Source organism: Amblyraja radiata, chromosome 8 (assembly GCF_010909765.2).
Source record: "Amblyraja radiata isolate CabotCenter1 chromosome 8, sAmbRad1.1.pri, whole genome shotgun sequence".
Classification (NCBI taxonomy): domain Eukaryota; kingdom Metazoa; phylum Chordata; class Chondrichthyes; order Rajiformes; family Rajidae; genus Amblyraja; species Amblyraja radiata.
In genome coordinates, this window is record NC_045963.1 from 51,663,873 (window position 1) to 51,680,550 (window position 16,678).

The following is a 16,678-nucleotide window of genomic DNA, read 5'->3' on the forward strand; positions in this document are numbered from 1 at the left end:
TGTAAAACTAACACATTTTATTTTTCTATCTCTGAGAACATTACTGTACCAGGAACCTTTGTTCCATTTTGCAAGGAGCCCAATGCACTTTCTCGCTGTCTGGCCTTCATGATGCCTGGAGGATGCATTCGGGGTGAGGAGATTTTCCTACTCGCACCTCTCAGCGATGGTAGTGAAGGGCTTTGCTTTCAATTCCATCTCTCTCTCTCACATGCCCATTGTGAAGAGTGTGGTTACCCCCCTATGCTAACTTGGAAAGACGAGTGAGTGAATATTATCAGAATACAGAGGACTCCTCAGAATACAGAGGGGTCTAACTATGTAACTAACTGCATGACTAAGCTCTGCTGTATTCTGATGGTGGAAAACTGTGGGGGAAGTGACACAACAAACCTTCAAGCGACAGAATCACAGCTAGACAGAATTACAGCTAGTAATTACTATAGTAAAGAGGACTACCACTTTGTGTGGATTATCTGTAACATTCAAGGGATATTCTCCAATCCAATCACATCTCCTAGCATAGTCTGCAGGGCTGTTCTGGCCAAGTCTCTGCTGTGGTTCTCGAATGATGAGTCCAGAGGAACAAAGTACAGGTGCACAACCTTTTATCCGAAATTCCAAATAACGAAAAGCTCCGAATAGCGGACATTTTTTCGGTCCTTGAAGACGTTCACCGAGGACGGCCCGCAGAGGTGACAGCGGAACCTCCGGTCGGTCCTCGAAGAAAGGGGAACTAAATCCCCATTCATAAAAGAGAAGGTGAGGGCATATTGCGCGGGAGGGTTAATAATTGACAATCTGCTGCTGCCTGCCCGCTGAGTTAAAAAATTCCCACGGTAGACTCACGATACACAGTGTATCGTGAGTCTTGCGTGGGAACCTTTTAACTCAGCGGGCAGGCAGCAGCAGATTGTCCCTCCCTTCAGTTTCACCCCACCTACACCCCTCTGGTTCCCGGCCATGTGTGTGACCCCTTCCCTCCCCTCTCCAGCTCCCCGCCCATTGCACCGGCGCGGGGGCTTTGCACTGTCTTCACGTCGGCGATGCCAGCAGGTCAGTGCCAGTCACCGGAGACGTCAGGACCAACGGGACACCGACCCCCAGGCCCACTGCAAGCACGGAGATCCCAGAGACCCACAGCCAGCAGCAGCCCAGCCCCGTTCCAACTCCAGAGGAATTCGCTCCCCGTAGGGACAGAAGCTGATGGTGTGCAAGGTACGTCTTGTTCTTGGGGTTGCGGATGAGGGGGCGCAGCTCGGGCTGTGATGTCTCCGGCCACCCCCTTGTACAGGAGCTGAGACATCCTGTACAGGGGGGTGGCCGGAGACGTCCTGTCAGCTCCTGTCCAGGGGGGTGGCCGGAGACGTCAGGACCAACGGGACACCGACTGCAAGCACGGAGATCCCAGAGACTCACAGCCAGCAGCAACTCTAGCCCAGCCCCGCTCCAACTCCACAGGAACCCGGGTTGCGGATGAGGGGGCGCAGCTCGGGCTGTGGGCGAACTGCCACTTGTCGCTGTAGCGGCCCATCGGGGAGCGGGTTCCTGTTGGTCCTGACGTTTCCGGCCACCCCCCTGGACAGGAGCTGAGAGACGTCAGGACCACCAGAAGCCGCTCCCCGATGGGCCGCTACGGCCACAAGTGGCAGTTCGCCCACAGCCCGAGCTGCGCCCCCTCATCGGGACACCGACCCCCAGGCCCACTGCAAGCACGGAGATCCCAGATCAGCAACTCCAGCCCAGCCCCGCTCCAACTCCAGAGGAACACGCTCCCCGTAGGGGCAGAAGCTGATGGTGTGCAAGGTACGTCTTGTTCTTGGGGTGGCGCAGCTCGGGCTGTGGGCGAACTGCCACTTGTCGCCGTAGCGGCCCATCGGGGAGCGGATTCCTCTGGAGTTGGAGGGACAGGGAGACACAGCGGCTTTTGAGAATGGTGGGCAATCACTTCCAAAGTTCTGCCCACACAGTCAGTACACCTCTCCTACACTTGTCTCCCGCACTAAGATCATCTCGCAGAGAATGATCCCAGCCTAACCCTCCCTATTCTCTCCTATTCTGCAAGAAAAAACTACATTGAAGACTCCAACTCGCGATCGAGTAACTGCCGGGATCGAGGCGCAAACTCGCGACCTTGCGAATACGAGCCGAGCACTCTACCACTGAGCCAGCCGTTAAAATCTACGCTAAAAATCTTCCATTACGAAAGCCGAAAAATTCCGAATTACGAAAAGTGTCTGGTCCCAAGGCTTTCGGATAAAAGGTTGTGCACCTGTACTACCAACTGGCACCAGGTTTCCTTCTCCAACAATACTTTCTCTTCCACTGACTTAGACAATCGGAGATTAGGCTCTGGTGTCCAGGTTTCCCCAATGATCAAAGTGAGTTTAATGATGTATGATCCAATGGCTCAAATAAAGTTTACTTGAAGCACAGTGGAAGTACCAGTTCAAAGCTGTTCAGTCCCTTCCTGAGATAAAAGTGTTCTGGAGATGACGAAGCATCCTGTAGCCTACTCTTGCTCTGACCCAAATCCATAGAGCTCTCAAGTGGTGTCATCTTGCATTACAGTATCGGGTTGGCTGATTTAAAAAACAGGAAACTCTGTCATTCTCATTCCTATTTGATATACAAAACCCTGGTGTGCTTTCAGCAGGGCAGGCAGGCAGGTGATGCACACGCTTACACCGGCAGTGATCGGCAGCAACCCCGGCCATCTGCTGGCATCATAAAATCCTTCCCTTTCATTTCTGACCAACGTTCATTGATCCATTTTGCACGGCAATGAAACATAACAGCAGCGTCACTGCGATCCTTTGTTCTGGAATTACCAGCTCTTGGAACTCCTTAGCCATGTAATTGCTAATTCCCATGGGCGTTTTCCATTATAATTAAGGTCACTTGGAAATGACCACCGAGTCACAGAGAGACACATTAATGGTGGAGTCCAGCACTATCACAACACCTCTACGTCTCAACCTACTTGGTCAGCGACAATGTCCTGGTAATTTGGCAGGGCTCCCTATCTTTTCCCATGACTATAACGGAGTCACTGGGGATTAAATACTAATCTCCCGGACTCTGTTAACACCAACTACAGCACAAAATTCACTGTTGCGTCCTTTCCACTTTATCTTTTAGGACATTTGTTTTGTCTACAGTAAAAATAACGGTGATGGGAAAATTAATGCTGCAAGGCTGACAGTTAAGAGTTGTTCCATGGCCAACATCAAGGGTTAGCCAACAGAACATAAACAGAAACACTCAGCAGGTCAGGCACTATTTGTGGAAAGGTAAATGGTTAACATTTCTAGTCAGGCACCCTCCATCAGAACTGGGTAAAAAAGAGAGAAAGAGAGAGATATGCAAATTATTTTTCAATGGTTGAAGCTATGGTCGCGATACATGGGAAAAGGGAAATGTCTGTGATAGGATGAGTGGAAATGGCTAAATACTGCCAGTTGCCAGTAGATTAAGCTTTTAGGTCAGTATGCCTGTCCCACTTGGCCGTCATTTACGCGACAGGCCGGTAGTGACCGACGCGCAACGGTTGCGTGCGTCATCATGCGTCCGCAAGCCGTCTGGAACGCGTGACGTCATTTGAAGATAGACACAAAATGCAAGAGTAACTCAGCAGGACCGGCAGCATCTCTGGAGAGAAGGAAGAGAAGGAATGGGTGATGTTTCGGGTCGAGACCCTTCTTCAGTCTGAAGAAGGGTCTCGACCCGAAACGTCACCCATTGCTTATCTCCAGAGATGCTGCCGGTCCTGCTGAGTTACTCTTGCATTTTGTGTCTATCTCCAATCATCTTGGCCCCGCTCAAGGAGTAGGTGTGGGGGCGGATCCGGATCCGGAGCCCAGGCCGAGCTTGGCGATCGCTTGCCTGCTTCTGCTGCTGTTGGAGGTGAGACGTTGTGTCACGCCAGGGTGTTCCACTTGGCTGTCATTTACTCGACAGGCTGGTGGCACGCGAAGATTTCGTCCAGAACGAAATCCTGGAGCGCTGCGTGATACCGCGCGCAACTCCACACTCTTCCACGCCACTCCATGCGCCTGTCCCGCGCTACCCACACTATCCAGGTCGCGTAAATGGCGCGCAAATGACGGCCAAGTGGGACAGGCCCTTAATGTGTTTTAATGATAAGGTGGTGGGGCAGGCTGCCAGGCCATTGTATACAAGTAGAGGAAGAGAAACTTGGTCAAGTGATATAGAAAGCAGAAAATGGAAAATGCATGAAAAATAAAGCAATTCAGGCTGCATCTGTGGAAAGAGAAACAGTTAACATTTCATCAGATGTGAGAAAAATAGAAACAAGTTGCTCGACTTTAACGCAATGTGGCTGGAACAAAGGAAATATGTCTAACAGAGTGAAACGTGTCAGGTGGGATCAGGTATTGGCTGTGTGATTAGTTGTTACTGTGGTTGGTTCTGGTGCTCTGGAACATGCAGGGCAGGACAGACTTTACACTGAGAGGGGAAGAAAACCGGAAGACATGAAGAAACGTTCTTATATATACACATGAATAAAAAGTGTACAATCTAAAGTTTGAGAATTCAATACGAGCCCTTAAGGCTACAACATGCCCAGCAGGTGTTGTTGCTTGAGCTTGTGTTGGGTCTCATAACCGTGCAGGAGGCTACAGACAGAGAGGTCGGAGTGGGATCAGGATGGTGAATGAAGCTGGCAGGCATCTAGAAGCGCAATCATTCCCATGGACTGAGCGCAGGAGCTCCACGAAGTGGTGGAACATGGACTGCTACAGTGATGGAAGCCTTTGGCGTGCAGTGTAATATCTGGCTGGCTGGATCCAGGTGGTCTTGTGATGAAACCTCCAGGTCACCTCAAAGCAGAGCTGATAACATTTAAAATCAGAAATCATTAGGTCCAAGTCCCACTCCAGGGTCTTAACCCAGTAATCAGCATTGACAGATCAGTGCAATACTGAGGGACTGCTGCACTGCATCCAATCTGCCAAGCCCTTTAAAAATGCACTGTTCCAATGTGATTCCTCCTTCTCGACTGGTGAATTCAGGTCCACTTTACTCATTCTCTTCTGATATGGCAAACCACCCATCAATAGTGTGGGAATGACCTTGCCAGAATCCAATGCCAGGTTGATGCCAGCTGGCCCAGTGGCTTTTATTCCCTCTCCTGAACTTCCTGTGTCAAGAGAGTGACCACCCATCAAAGTCATCAAACTGGCAGCAAACCGCATTGGGACCTTCTGGTGCTATGAAAGATAATGTGTCGATAAAAACATCTTCTTGCATTGTAGACTGACTGACCCGAAGTGGAGAAGGCCACACAGGGGATGTGAAGGAAGAGTATAAACGTGATGGCTCTGTTGTTGAATAGTCTGCCAATGTTGACTTTCTTGATGAGTATCCACTCCTGTGCTAGGCCCAGGTCACCAGTGACTGAAGGGAGAGGTCAGGTAACACATTTGGCATTAAGCTTGCAATGAAGTCTTTGAATGGCTCTGGTTACCCATTACCCATGAGTGAAGAATAAGCATAGCATCAAAGTAACGCTGACTTCAAACTCTCATCAGACAGGTCTGCTGTGCCAGGTCGGGTGAAAGATAATCATCACTTTGTTTTCATTCACTTCAGTGACTGAACCTTCACATGACACTCAGATCACTGCATCAAGTCCTTTGTTCTCTATAGGAATCCACAAAGTAACTGAGAGGAAGGCTTTAGTTGAGATCACGGTTTTTTTTACTAGAAGGACTAACATCAACAGTGGTGGCGTGCCTATTATCAAATGCAATGTGTTTTTAGCGAGAAGAGACAATTGATGTTTAGATTGATATGCTGCAGGGATATTTCACTCAATTTGCATTTCCCTAAACTCTAATCAATAATGCTATTTTGCTCAAATGCTTCTTGTAGAACTCTAAAATGGATATCACTTGCCTAAGTTTTTCTTACTCTGCCTACCGATGCGATGTCGGTGTGTGCTACAGACAGCATGGACATGATGGGCCGAAAGGCCTGCTTCTGTGTTGTACAGCTCTGTGACTCCATACTCTACAGAGAACCTTACACACACTCGCGCTGATAACAAATATACACGCAAGTACTAATGCACAAACAGATACACGCACAAATTCATGCAGACTCAGTTGCAGCCAGTGCTTACTTGTAGGGGATGTGCTTGGTGCCGTTGACCAGAGCCAGGATGACATTTCCCAGTGCAGACAGGGAGAGGCAGAGCCCGGAACCTCCCTCCCGACTTTTGCTCAGCACTTTGACGCAGCTTCCCAGGTCAATGAGGTGTAAGCGGCTCCGACCTCCTGACACTGCCGGCAGAAGAGGATAAAAGGGATCAGATCAGTCAGCTGTTCCATGGCCATCAATGGAGTAACCCTCCCGCAAGCCTGGCTCCTCGTTAAGCCCACAGATGCGGACAAAGCATTGATCAATGGCACAACACTGCAGAACGTCAGCCTTCCCATAGATGGGAACAGTGATACAGCTGCAGACAGAAAACAGAATAGAACATTTACTTCCAAAACGACACACAAACATGGACCAGAAGCTGAACACACAACATGCAATTGGGACTGTCCTAACTGCGCTGGTGATATTATTACCATGGGTTGATGTGTAACGATTTGAATAAAGAGTACAATCCAAAACCAAGGAGCCTTGTAGGAACAAGCAAGTAAATCTATCGAGGGTATTGCACACTGTGCTGCCATGTTATCGACAAGTTATTGGCACAAATGCATTATTTGATTCGAGCATGGGTTTCCTGTAAGTGCTCCAGTTTCCTACCACACCCCAATGACCATATAACCATATAATAACCATATAACAATTACAGCACGGAAACAGGCCATCTCGACCCTTCTAGTCCGTGCCGAACACATAATCTCCCCTAGTCCCATATACCTGCACTCAGACCATAACCCTCCATTCCTTTCCCATCCATATAACTATCCAATTTGTTTTTAAATGATAAAAACGAACCTGCCTCCACCACCTTCACTGGAAGCTCATTCCACACAGCTACCACTCTCTGAGTAAAGAAGTTCCCCCTCATGTTACCCCTAAACTTCAGTCCCTTAATTCTCAAGTCATGTCCCCTTGTTTGAATCTTCCCTACTCTCAGTGGGAAAAGCTTTTCCACGTCAACTCTGTCTATCCCTCTCATCATTTTAAAAACCTCTATCAAGTCCCCCCTTAACCTTCTGCGCTCCAAAGAATAAAGCCCTAACTTGTTCAACCTTTCTCTGTAACTTAGTTGCTGAAACCCAGGCAACATTCTAGTAAATCTCCTCTGTACTCTCTCTATTTTGTTGACATCCTTCCTATAATTAGGCGACCAAAATTGTACACCATACTCCAGAATTGGCCTCACCAATGCCTTGTACAATTTTAACATTACATCCCAACTTCTATACTCAATGCTCTGATTTATAAAGGCCAGCACACCAAAAGCTTTCTTTACCACCCTATCTACATGAGATTCCACTTTCAGGGAACTGTGCACAGTTATTCCCAGATCCCTCTGTTCACCTACATTCTTCAATTCCCTACCATTTACCATGTACGTCCTATTTTGATTTGTCCTGCCAAGATGTAGCACCTCACACTTATCAGCATTAAACTCCATCTGCCATCTTTCAGCCCACTCTTCCAACTGGCATAAATCTCACTGTAGACTTTGAAACTCTACTTCATTACCCGTAACCCCACCTATCTTAGTATCATCTGCATACTTACTAATCCAATTTACCACGCCATCATCCAGATCATTGATGTACATGACAAACAACAGTGGACCCAACACAGATCCCTGTGGCACCCCACTCGTCACTGGCCTCCAACCTGACAAACAACCATCCACCATTACTCTCTGGCATCTCCCATTTAGCCACTGTTGAATCCATCTTGCTACTCCACCATTAATACCCAACCATTGAACCTTCTTAACCAACCTTCCATGAGGAACCTTGTCAAAGGCCTTACTGAAGTCCATATACACAACATCCACTGCTTTACCCTCATCAATTTCTCGAGTAACATCTTCAAAAAATTCAAGAAGATTAGTTAAACATGACCTTCCAGGCACAAATCCATGTTGACTGTTCCTAATCAGACCCTGTTTATCCAGATGCTTATATATATTATCTCTAAGTATTCTTTCCATTAATTTGCCCACCACTGACGTCAAACTAACAGGTCTATAATTGCTAAGTTTACTCTTAGACCCCTTTTTAAACAATGGAACAACATGCGCAGTACGCCAATCCTCCGGCACTATTCCCGTTTCTAATGACATTTGAAATATTTCTGCCATAGCCCCTGCTATTTCTACACTAACTTCCCTCAATGTCCTAGGGAATATCCTGTCCGGACCTGGAGACTTATCCACTTTTATATTTCTCAAAAGTGTCAGTACTTCCTCTTCTTTGATCCTCATAGTTTCCATAGCTACTCTACTTGTTTCCCTTACCTCACATAATTCAATATCCTTCTCCTTGGTGAATACCGAAGAAAAGAAACTGTTCAATATCTCCCCCATCTCTTTTGGCTCTGAGATAGTTGGCCACTCGGACTCTCTAATGGACCAATTTTATCCCTCGTTATCCTTTTGCTATTAATATAGCGGTAGAAACCCTTCGGATTTACTTTTACCTTACTTGCCAAAGCAACCTCATATCTTCTTTTAGCTTTTCTAATTTCTTTCTTAAGATTCTTTTTACATTCTTTATACTCCTCAAGCACCTCATTTACTCCATGCTGCCTATAACTATTGTAGATCTCCCTCTTTTTCCGAACCAAGTGTCCAATTTCCCTTGAAAACCATGGCTCTTTACAATTTTTACGATTTCCTTTCAACCGAACAGGGACATAAAGATTCTGTACTCTTAAAATTTCACCTTTAAATGTACTCCATTTCTCTTCCACATCTTTCCCATAAAACAAACTGTCCCAATTTACTCCTTTTAAATCCTTTCGCATCTCCTCAAAGTTAGCCTTTCTCCAATCAAAAATCTCAACCCTAGGTCCAGTTTTGTCCCTCTCCATAATTATATTGAAACTAATGGTATTGTGATCACTGGACCCGAACTGTTCCCCAACGCATACCTCTGCCACCTGACCCATCTCATTTCCTAACAGGAGGTCCAGTACCGCCCCTTCTCTAGTAGGTACTTCTATATATTGTTGCAAAAAACTTGTTTGGTCAGTGGGTCAATCGCAGCCTGTAAATTACCCCTTATGTGGGTAGGTGTAGAATTTGATCGGAAATGGTGGAAATGCAGGGATAATTAAAAAAGGGACCAGTGCAGATTAATGTTCAATGGTAGGTTGGACTCACGGGGCTGAGAGTCGTTTCCGCGCTGTATGCATCTAATATTTACCCATCCCCATTCCCAGTATAATGTAACTAGAATCCACTCTGCACCTCCTGCTGTGGGGAGGGCTGTACAAAGCCGCTTTGTTATAAAAACAGTCAGACCTGCGCAGGGCAATTAGTGAAGGACAATCACCATCATCAACCACAAGCCAGCCACCAACAACTGCTTTGAGAGCACAGCTCTTCCCTTTGTTTGGGCCCAGAAGGGGGAAAATACCCAACCTTCCTCATCCTGAGCACTGATGATTGGGGCCCCGGGATGGAGAGATAGCACAGGGGAGTGGAGGAGTTATTCTGGTGAGATGCCATGCCCCTGTGGTGCGGCTGGCCGAGGGTTGTGGACACGGGAGGACACGAGGTAGTCTGCTCACTTCCGGCCTTGCCGCTCTTCTCCATGCGGTACTGGTAGATGTGCAGGGTGAAGAGCATGTGGGAGTTGCGCAGCTCCTCCTCGTCGCACTCGGACCGGCTGCTCCGGCGGGAAGCGATGGCGGCGTCCAGGAAGAAGGCTGCCTTTTCTGCCGTGGGTGCGCGGAGCTCGCTCTGATTCTGGAGCTGCCGACAAAGCACAGACACGCACCAGAGGCGACCAGCGTTACACATGTGAGCACTTGTGCAGCATTTCCACAGCACAACAAGGAGAGTTATGAAACAAAATTCTGACGCAGAGCCATACATGGGACTGTGTTAACCTTGTAAGAATATTGTATGCTTCAGTGATGATGGCCTCCCATTCACCCAATTGTCTTTGTTTGTATGGCTGTGGAAACGGAGTTTCGTTTGAGCCTCACTGAGGTTCAAATGATATGGAAAAAATATTGTATTGTATTGTAATTTAGGATGAGAGAGGATCTGATAGAAACATCTAAAATTCTTAAGGGGTTTGACAGGTTAGGTGCAGGAAAAATGTTCCCGATGTTGGGGGAAGTCCAAAACCAGGGGTCACAGTTTAAGAATAAGGGATAGGCCATTTTGGACTGAGATGAGGAAAAGCTTTTTCAGCCAGAGAGTTGTGAATCTGTGGAATTCTCTGCCAGACAGTGGAGGCCAATTAATTTGATGATTTCAAGAGAGAGTTAGATATAGTTCTTAAGGCTAATGGAATCAAAGGATATGGGGAGAAAGCAGGAATACGGTACTAATTTTGGATGATCAGCCATGATAATTTTGAATGGTGGTGAATGGCCTACTCCCGCATCTATTTTCTATGTTTCTATCTCTTTTCTTCTTTCCCTTTAAATTTCACCAGAGCTCAATTGCCCTCTCGCTATAAACTCACAGTTCAATAGAAGATTTATCGCACTATTATTAAATAACATGAAGAGGAAAGGTGAGATAAAAATGTTTTGGGTGATAATAATGCTGTGGGTGGCACTGTAGCGTAGCTGATGGAGCTGTTGCCTCACATGCAGTGACCTGCATTTGATCCTGACCTTGGCTGCTGGCTGTGTGGAATTTGCACGTTCACCCTGTGACTGCATGGGTTGCCTCCGGGTGCTCCGGTTTCCTCCACATCTCACATATGTCTAGGTTTGTAGGTTAATTGGCTCAGTAAATGGCTGTAGGGGGTGGATGCGAAAGTAGGATAACATAGAACTTGTACGAATGGCTGCTTCCATCCTGTATCTTTCAATCAATTAATTTAACAGTCTGGAGAATCTGCATGAACAAAGTCACAAGTGTTCCAGATTGGCAGATTTCCTGTAATAAAGTTACGGCAAGAGCGATATATCACCACCGCCAGGCAGTATACGAGTGGGAGGGCAGGGGAAGGGCATTGAGTTGTATCCTGATCTAAATGGCCTTCTGTGTCAGCGAGAACCTACATCCAGGACTTGTGCATCAACACCCTCCCGTGGCAGATTGACAACACCGTGTGACACCAACTGTGATACTGCCCACATCTCAACTTTGAAGGAAAAGTTCTTGCTAAATAAAAAATCTTTAAAAAGGTCCTGGGCAGTGAGTAAGAAGAGCCAACGGCCCTCTCGATTCCTCATACCTGCATTCCACAGATCGGATCCTCACAAAGGTAGACTCCTGGAGACTGGCCGTCCTGCAGACTGCCTGTAGCCACCTCAGACAGCAGGTCCTTCAGGTTTTCTTCCTTCCCCCAGACTTCGACTGCCGAGACCCGGACAGAGAATCGAGCTCCTGTCTTCTCCTTCCTCTCATTAATCAGTTTGAAAAGCCAGGAGATGGCGCAGGGGATGATGCCCAGGTTCTGCATGGAGTCATCTCTCCCAATCATGGTGTAGGACTTCCCTGGCATGTCACAAAACAAAAGACTGAGCTCAAATGACAACACTGGATGGAACAACAATCCCACACACAGCTCCAGAGGTCAAAATTCACCCTCACTCCCTTATGCTCCCTTATGCTAAGTACAAAATATTTCAGTGGCAAAGTTCTATACCCTGTCCAGAATTGGTCCCATTGACCTTAATGAAGCTGAATTTCAGTAAAATGCAACTGCCAGTATTTTATGGGTTTTGAAAAAGGGACCAATAATTATTTCAAGATGGTCTTCTGATGCATCGATTTAATACAGGTAGGAATGCTTCTTTGCGTATTGATGTAGAGTCTCAGTCCTGCTTTTGAGATAATGGATGGAATGTTTCCTTGGAGCACATATTACAGGGATCGAGGTACGGACCTTCCTGAGTATGGTGTCCCAGCACATGGTGACATTAACACTTGGTAGTTGACCCTGATAACATGACCGACTCCAAGTCAAGATCAGAGCTGCTAGGGGAAAGAATGGGAAATGAGGAACATTGCCCAACTCTCAACACTTCAATGCCTTTCAAACTGATATGTCTATCTTCAGTAAATTAAAAAGCTGGAGTAACAAGGCAGGACAGGCAGCGTCTCTGGAGAGAAGGAATGCGTGACGTCTCGGGTCGAGACCCTCCTTCAGACTGAAAATCCCGGTCTGGAAAAGACATTTCCTGTGACTTTCAGTCTGAAGAAGGGTCTCGAGTCTCAACCAGAAACGTCACCCATTCCTTCTCTCTGGAGATGCTGCCTGTCCCGCTGAGTTACTCCAGCTTTTTGTGTCTGTCTTCGGTTTAAACCAGCATCTGCAGTTTCTTCCTACACAGTTTAATTTACTGCTTCTGATGCTGATTTCCAACACTTTCATTTAGTAGGAAATGCATCGAACAAACAATGTTAGAGGTCCAAATGAAGGGTAAAAATGGGGGGGGGGAAATAGGAAAGGACCTTTCCTTCCAGAAACCTTCCATGACCTTCCCAAGAAAGATAAAGGCCCACCCACTCCACTCCCAATAAAACACTGTTCAATTACATATAAAGATGAGGGAAGATCATAGTCATAAAGCTACACAGCACAGAAACAGGACCATACCCAACTTTGTGTCCTAATACTTTAATCCCATTTGCCCATATTAGGGCCTTTCTATTTTTGCTTTGCCTATTTCAAGTCCTTGCATAAATATCTCCTCAACAAAGTAATTATACCTGATTCCATTTATCTCCTTCTTGCATTCAAGATATGAGCCATTCTCTGTGTAAAAAACATGTCCTTAATATCCTTGTGAAACTACATTCCTCTCCCCTCAGACATATGCCTTCTTGTATTTGAAATCCTCCACCATGGGGAAAAATTGACTATGTACCCCACTATGCTTCTCACAATCTTATATATTTCTAACCTTAACCTCCCTTTACACCAAGGAAATGAAGCCCAGCCTTCCAAACATTCTCCATAACTAAAGCACAATAATTTAGGAAGGTTTGTAATAAATACAATAAAAAAGCATGTGAATCTCATGGGAATCCAGACAACATGCTGCTCGTTTGTTAATAGCTGATTCCAGTAAGGGCTGTGCCAGAGATGTTCAAACTCCATATAGACAGCATCGGCAGTCAGGATCGAACCTGGGTCTCTGGCGCTGTAAGGCAACAACTCTACTGTTGCGCCAATGTGCTGGCAAATGTGGATTGAAGGGGAATCTCAAGATGCCTCGAGCCGACACTAAGCAGTGGCTGCCCGAGCAGTGCTAATTAGTGTGGAGAGTCTCCTGTAAATATCATTAATATGGTGTGCTATTAACTAGTCGTGCCCTTGATCAGCGAGTGGGTGGGGTTAGGGTTTCGCCAAGCCCGGTGCTGTTGCTAACAGATTTAGCCAGGTTGTATGGAGTGCGTGGGTGACTGTTCGCCCGCGGTCTCTCCCGAGAGCTGACACCAACCTAGTTTGGTGTGGCCAAAGCAGAACACGCAGCCGTCTGCCCCGTTCACCACGGACTGGATGACCTCCGCTACAGTCCCTGCGCAAACCTCAGCCTGCAGAGGAAACAGAGGAGTTACAGAGAATCATATCAGAGCCCCAGGAGCCGGACAAACCACTGGTAGCCAGCCTGGCCGCATCTAACACTTGGCTGACCCCAGGACATTTCAGGCCAATGTGCCCGCACGCTGATTTGAGCTCTGAGTGCAGAGATAAAGAGGCAGAGTGAAACGTAAAACTGGAGGGAGGGATAGTGGGTGGAAGGAACCTAACCTCTTCCCCACCCCACTCCCCCATTCCCTTCCAGCCGCTATCACTACCTCCGGTTTCACCTTTCACTCCTCCTTCCTCATCCGATTCCACATCTGTACCCCTTTTGTCTCCTGAACTCACCTATCACTTCCCTGTTCTTGCCTCAATTCCCCTCCCCTCTCTTCACCAGCCTTCTCCCCTCTGACGGAAGAAGAGTCTCGACCCGAAACGTGTCCATTTCCCTCCACAGATGCTGCCAGTCCTGCTGAATTCCTTCTTCTAGGCTCTGGGTAGCTGTTCAATAGGTTTGAACTTATGATGATGATGATGCAGAGATGGCTTGATTTCCAATCAACCAGAGCTTTCCTGGGTGTTCCAGAGCTTATTCCCACCTTACCTCTCTATCCCATACTTCCACGTGTCTCTTTGTAACCTATCCTCCTGCCATCCATCCAGTCATGAGGGGCTATTTACAGTGGTCCAATTAACCTACAAACTTGCACATCTTTGGGATAAGGGAGGAAATTGGAGCATCCGGTGATAAACCATGTGGTCACAGGGAGAAAGTGCAAACTCCACACAGACAGCCTGGGAAGCCGGGATTGAACCCAGTCCACTGGTGTTGAATGCCACTGGCTTGAATGGCCTCCTCCTGCTCCAGGTAATGGACACTGATAAAAGCATCCCAAGCCACACTGTATATGGCCTTAATACATTAAACTACCCGTCTCACAAGCCCCAGTGGTAGGAGGATGCAAGAACGGATAGCGTTGGGAGTGTTTCTGGTGTTAGGGGGGGGTCAGCTGCTTTCCCTGGGCCGGCTGCAACAGAGGGAGACTACAAAGCTACTGACCTGTGAAGAGTCCTGTGGGAATACGGCATCGAAGGCGAACATCTTTGGCGGCACCAGGCAGCCCCTCTTCTGGGAGGAGTTCTGCAGCCCGTTAACCGGAGGGTCGTACAGAGTGATCTGCTTCTTACGAGGGTCCACTTTAAAGAAGCAGCTCGATTCGGACAAGTCCCCCACCGAGGCTGGACAGATGCGCAGCATGACCTTTACCTGAGGGGAGGAGGAACAGGTGTTAATGTTCTGCACACCTCGCCTATGACCTTTCATCTTAAGCACTTTACTGACTGAATCACCTGGGGCCAGAAATGTGTCTTCAGACATGCGCACGACATGAGGTAGCCCTGGCCCATTACATTCGCTTACAAACTTCAGTTTCACCGAAATCTCGTGTCAGTGGGAACAAGTGACAGTGTACATCTACCACAGTATTTATTCCACCAGACCATTCATTCTACAGGTAGACACAAAATGCTGGAGTAACTCAGCGGGACAGGCAGCATCTCTGGAGAGAAGGAATGGGTGACGTTTCGCGTCAAGCCCCTTCTTCAGACAGTCTGAAGGAGGGTCTTGACAGGTGCACAGTAGAGAGCATGCTGACCGGTTGCATCGTGGCTTGGTTCGGCAACTTGAGCGCCCTGGAGAGGAAAAGACTACAAAAAGTAGTAAACACTGCCCAGTCCATCATCGGCTTTGACCTTCCTTCCATCGAGGGGATCTATCGCAGTCGCTACCTCAAAAAGGCTGGCAGTATCATCAAAGACCCACACCATCCTGGCCACACACTCATCTCCCTGCTACCTTCAGGTAGAGGTACAGGAGCCTGAAGACTGCAACAACCAGGTTCAGGAATAGCTACTTCCCCACAGCCATCAGGCTATTAAACTTGGCTCGGACAAAACTCTGAACTTTAATAGCCCATTATCTGTTATTTGCACTTTATCAGTTTATTTATTCATGTGTGTATATATTTATATAATGGTATATGGATACACTGATCTGTTTTGTAGTCAATGCCACTATGTTCTGTTGTGCTGAAGCAAAGTAAGAATTTCATTGTCCTATCAGGGACACATGACAATAAACTCACTTGAACTTGAACATTCCTTCTCTCCAAAGTAGCTGCCTGTCCCGCTGATTTACTCCAGCATTTGGTGTCTACCTTCGATTTAAACCAGCATTTGCAGTTCTTTCCTATTCATTCTACCGGGCCGTGCACTGTATTCAAGCCCATTTTCCAACCAACTGTTGGCAATCACTGCGCCCCATCCTGGTTTAAAACTCTCCTGAATTAAAGACCAGGAGATGGCACAGACCAAAATCCAGGGGGAAAATGAAGCTGAAAAGCTAAAACCAGCAGGAGTCAATGAATTATTACCAATTGACAACAGTGCAGAAATGGGCAATGGACAACTTGGCCACTGCATGTTCCATGTAAAAGTGACCTCGCTGGTTGCGAAAGCTTCCTCTAAATCCAAAACTTTCTTTCAGGAGAAATAAACGAAAAAAATAAAACAATGGGAAAAATCAGCAAGGAAGAAATACCTGTGGGAAAGAGGTCCAGGAAGTGTCATCAAATCAAATGGCACAAAATTGAGGAAACTTTAGACTAAACTTTAGATACAGCGCGGAAGGATGCCCTTTGGCCCTCGAGTCTGTGCCAACCAGCGGTCACCCCATATGCTAACGCTATCCTACACACTAAGGACAATTTACAATTTATTTACCAAAGCCAATTAACCTACAAACCCCTACGTCTTTTGAGTGTGGGATGAAACTGGAGCACCCGGAGAAAACCCGCATGGTGGCAGGGAGAACATGCAAACTCCATACAGACAGCACCTGTAGTCAGGATCTAACCCGGGTCTCTGGCGCTGTTAGGCAGCAACTCTACTGGTGCGCCACTGTGCCGCTCTGGAAACTCTGTCAAAGCTCTGGCATTAAATAG

The 16,678-nt window shown here is 47.2% G+C and overlaps 1 protein-coding gene across 2 annotated transcripts in view; it reads right to left on the reverse strand.

Moving 5' to 3' along the window:
• The window catches only part of kif26b (kinesin family member 26B), a 261,482-nt gene that overhangs the window by 39,706 nt on the left and 205,098 nt on the right, over positions 1 to 16,678 (reverse strand). For both annotated transcript variants that reach the window (XM_033025886.1, XM_033025887.1), the window contains 5 exons: positions 14,737 to 14,943; positions 13,594 to 13,687; positions 11,379 to 11,641; positions 9,748 to 9,931; positions 6,149 to 6,308 (listed from right to left, as the gene is read on the reverse strand). In XM_033025886.1, coding sequence (XP_032881777.1) covers positions 6,149 to 6,308; positions 9,748 to 9,931; positions 11,379 to 11,641; positions 13,594 to 13,687; positions 14,737 to 14,943 — 908 coding nt within the window. The remainder of the gene's footprint in view (positions 1 to 6,148; positions 6,309 to 9,747; positions 9,932 to 11,378; positions 11,642 to 13,593; positions 13,688 to 14,736; positions 14,944 to 16,678) is intronic.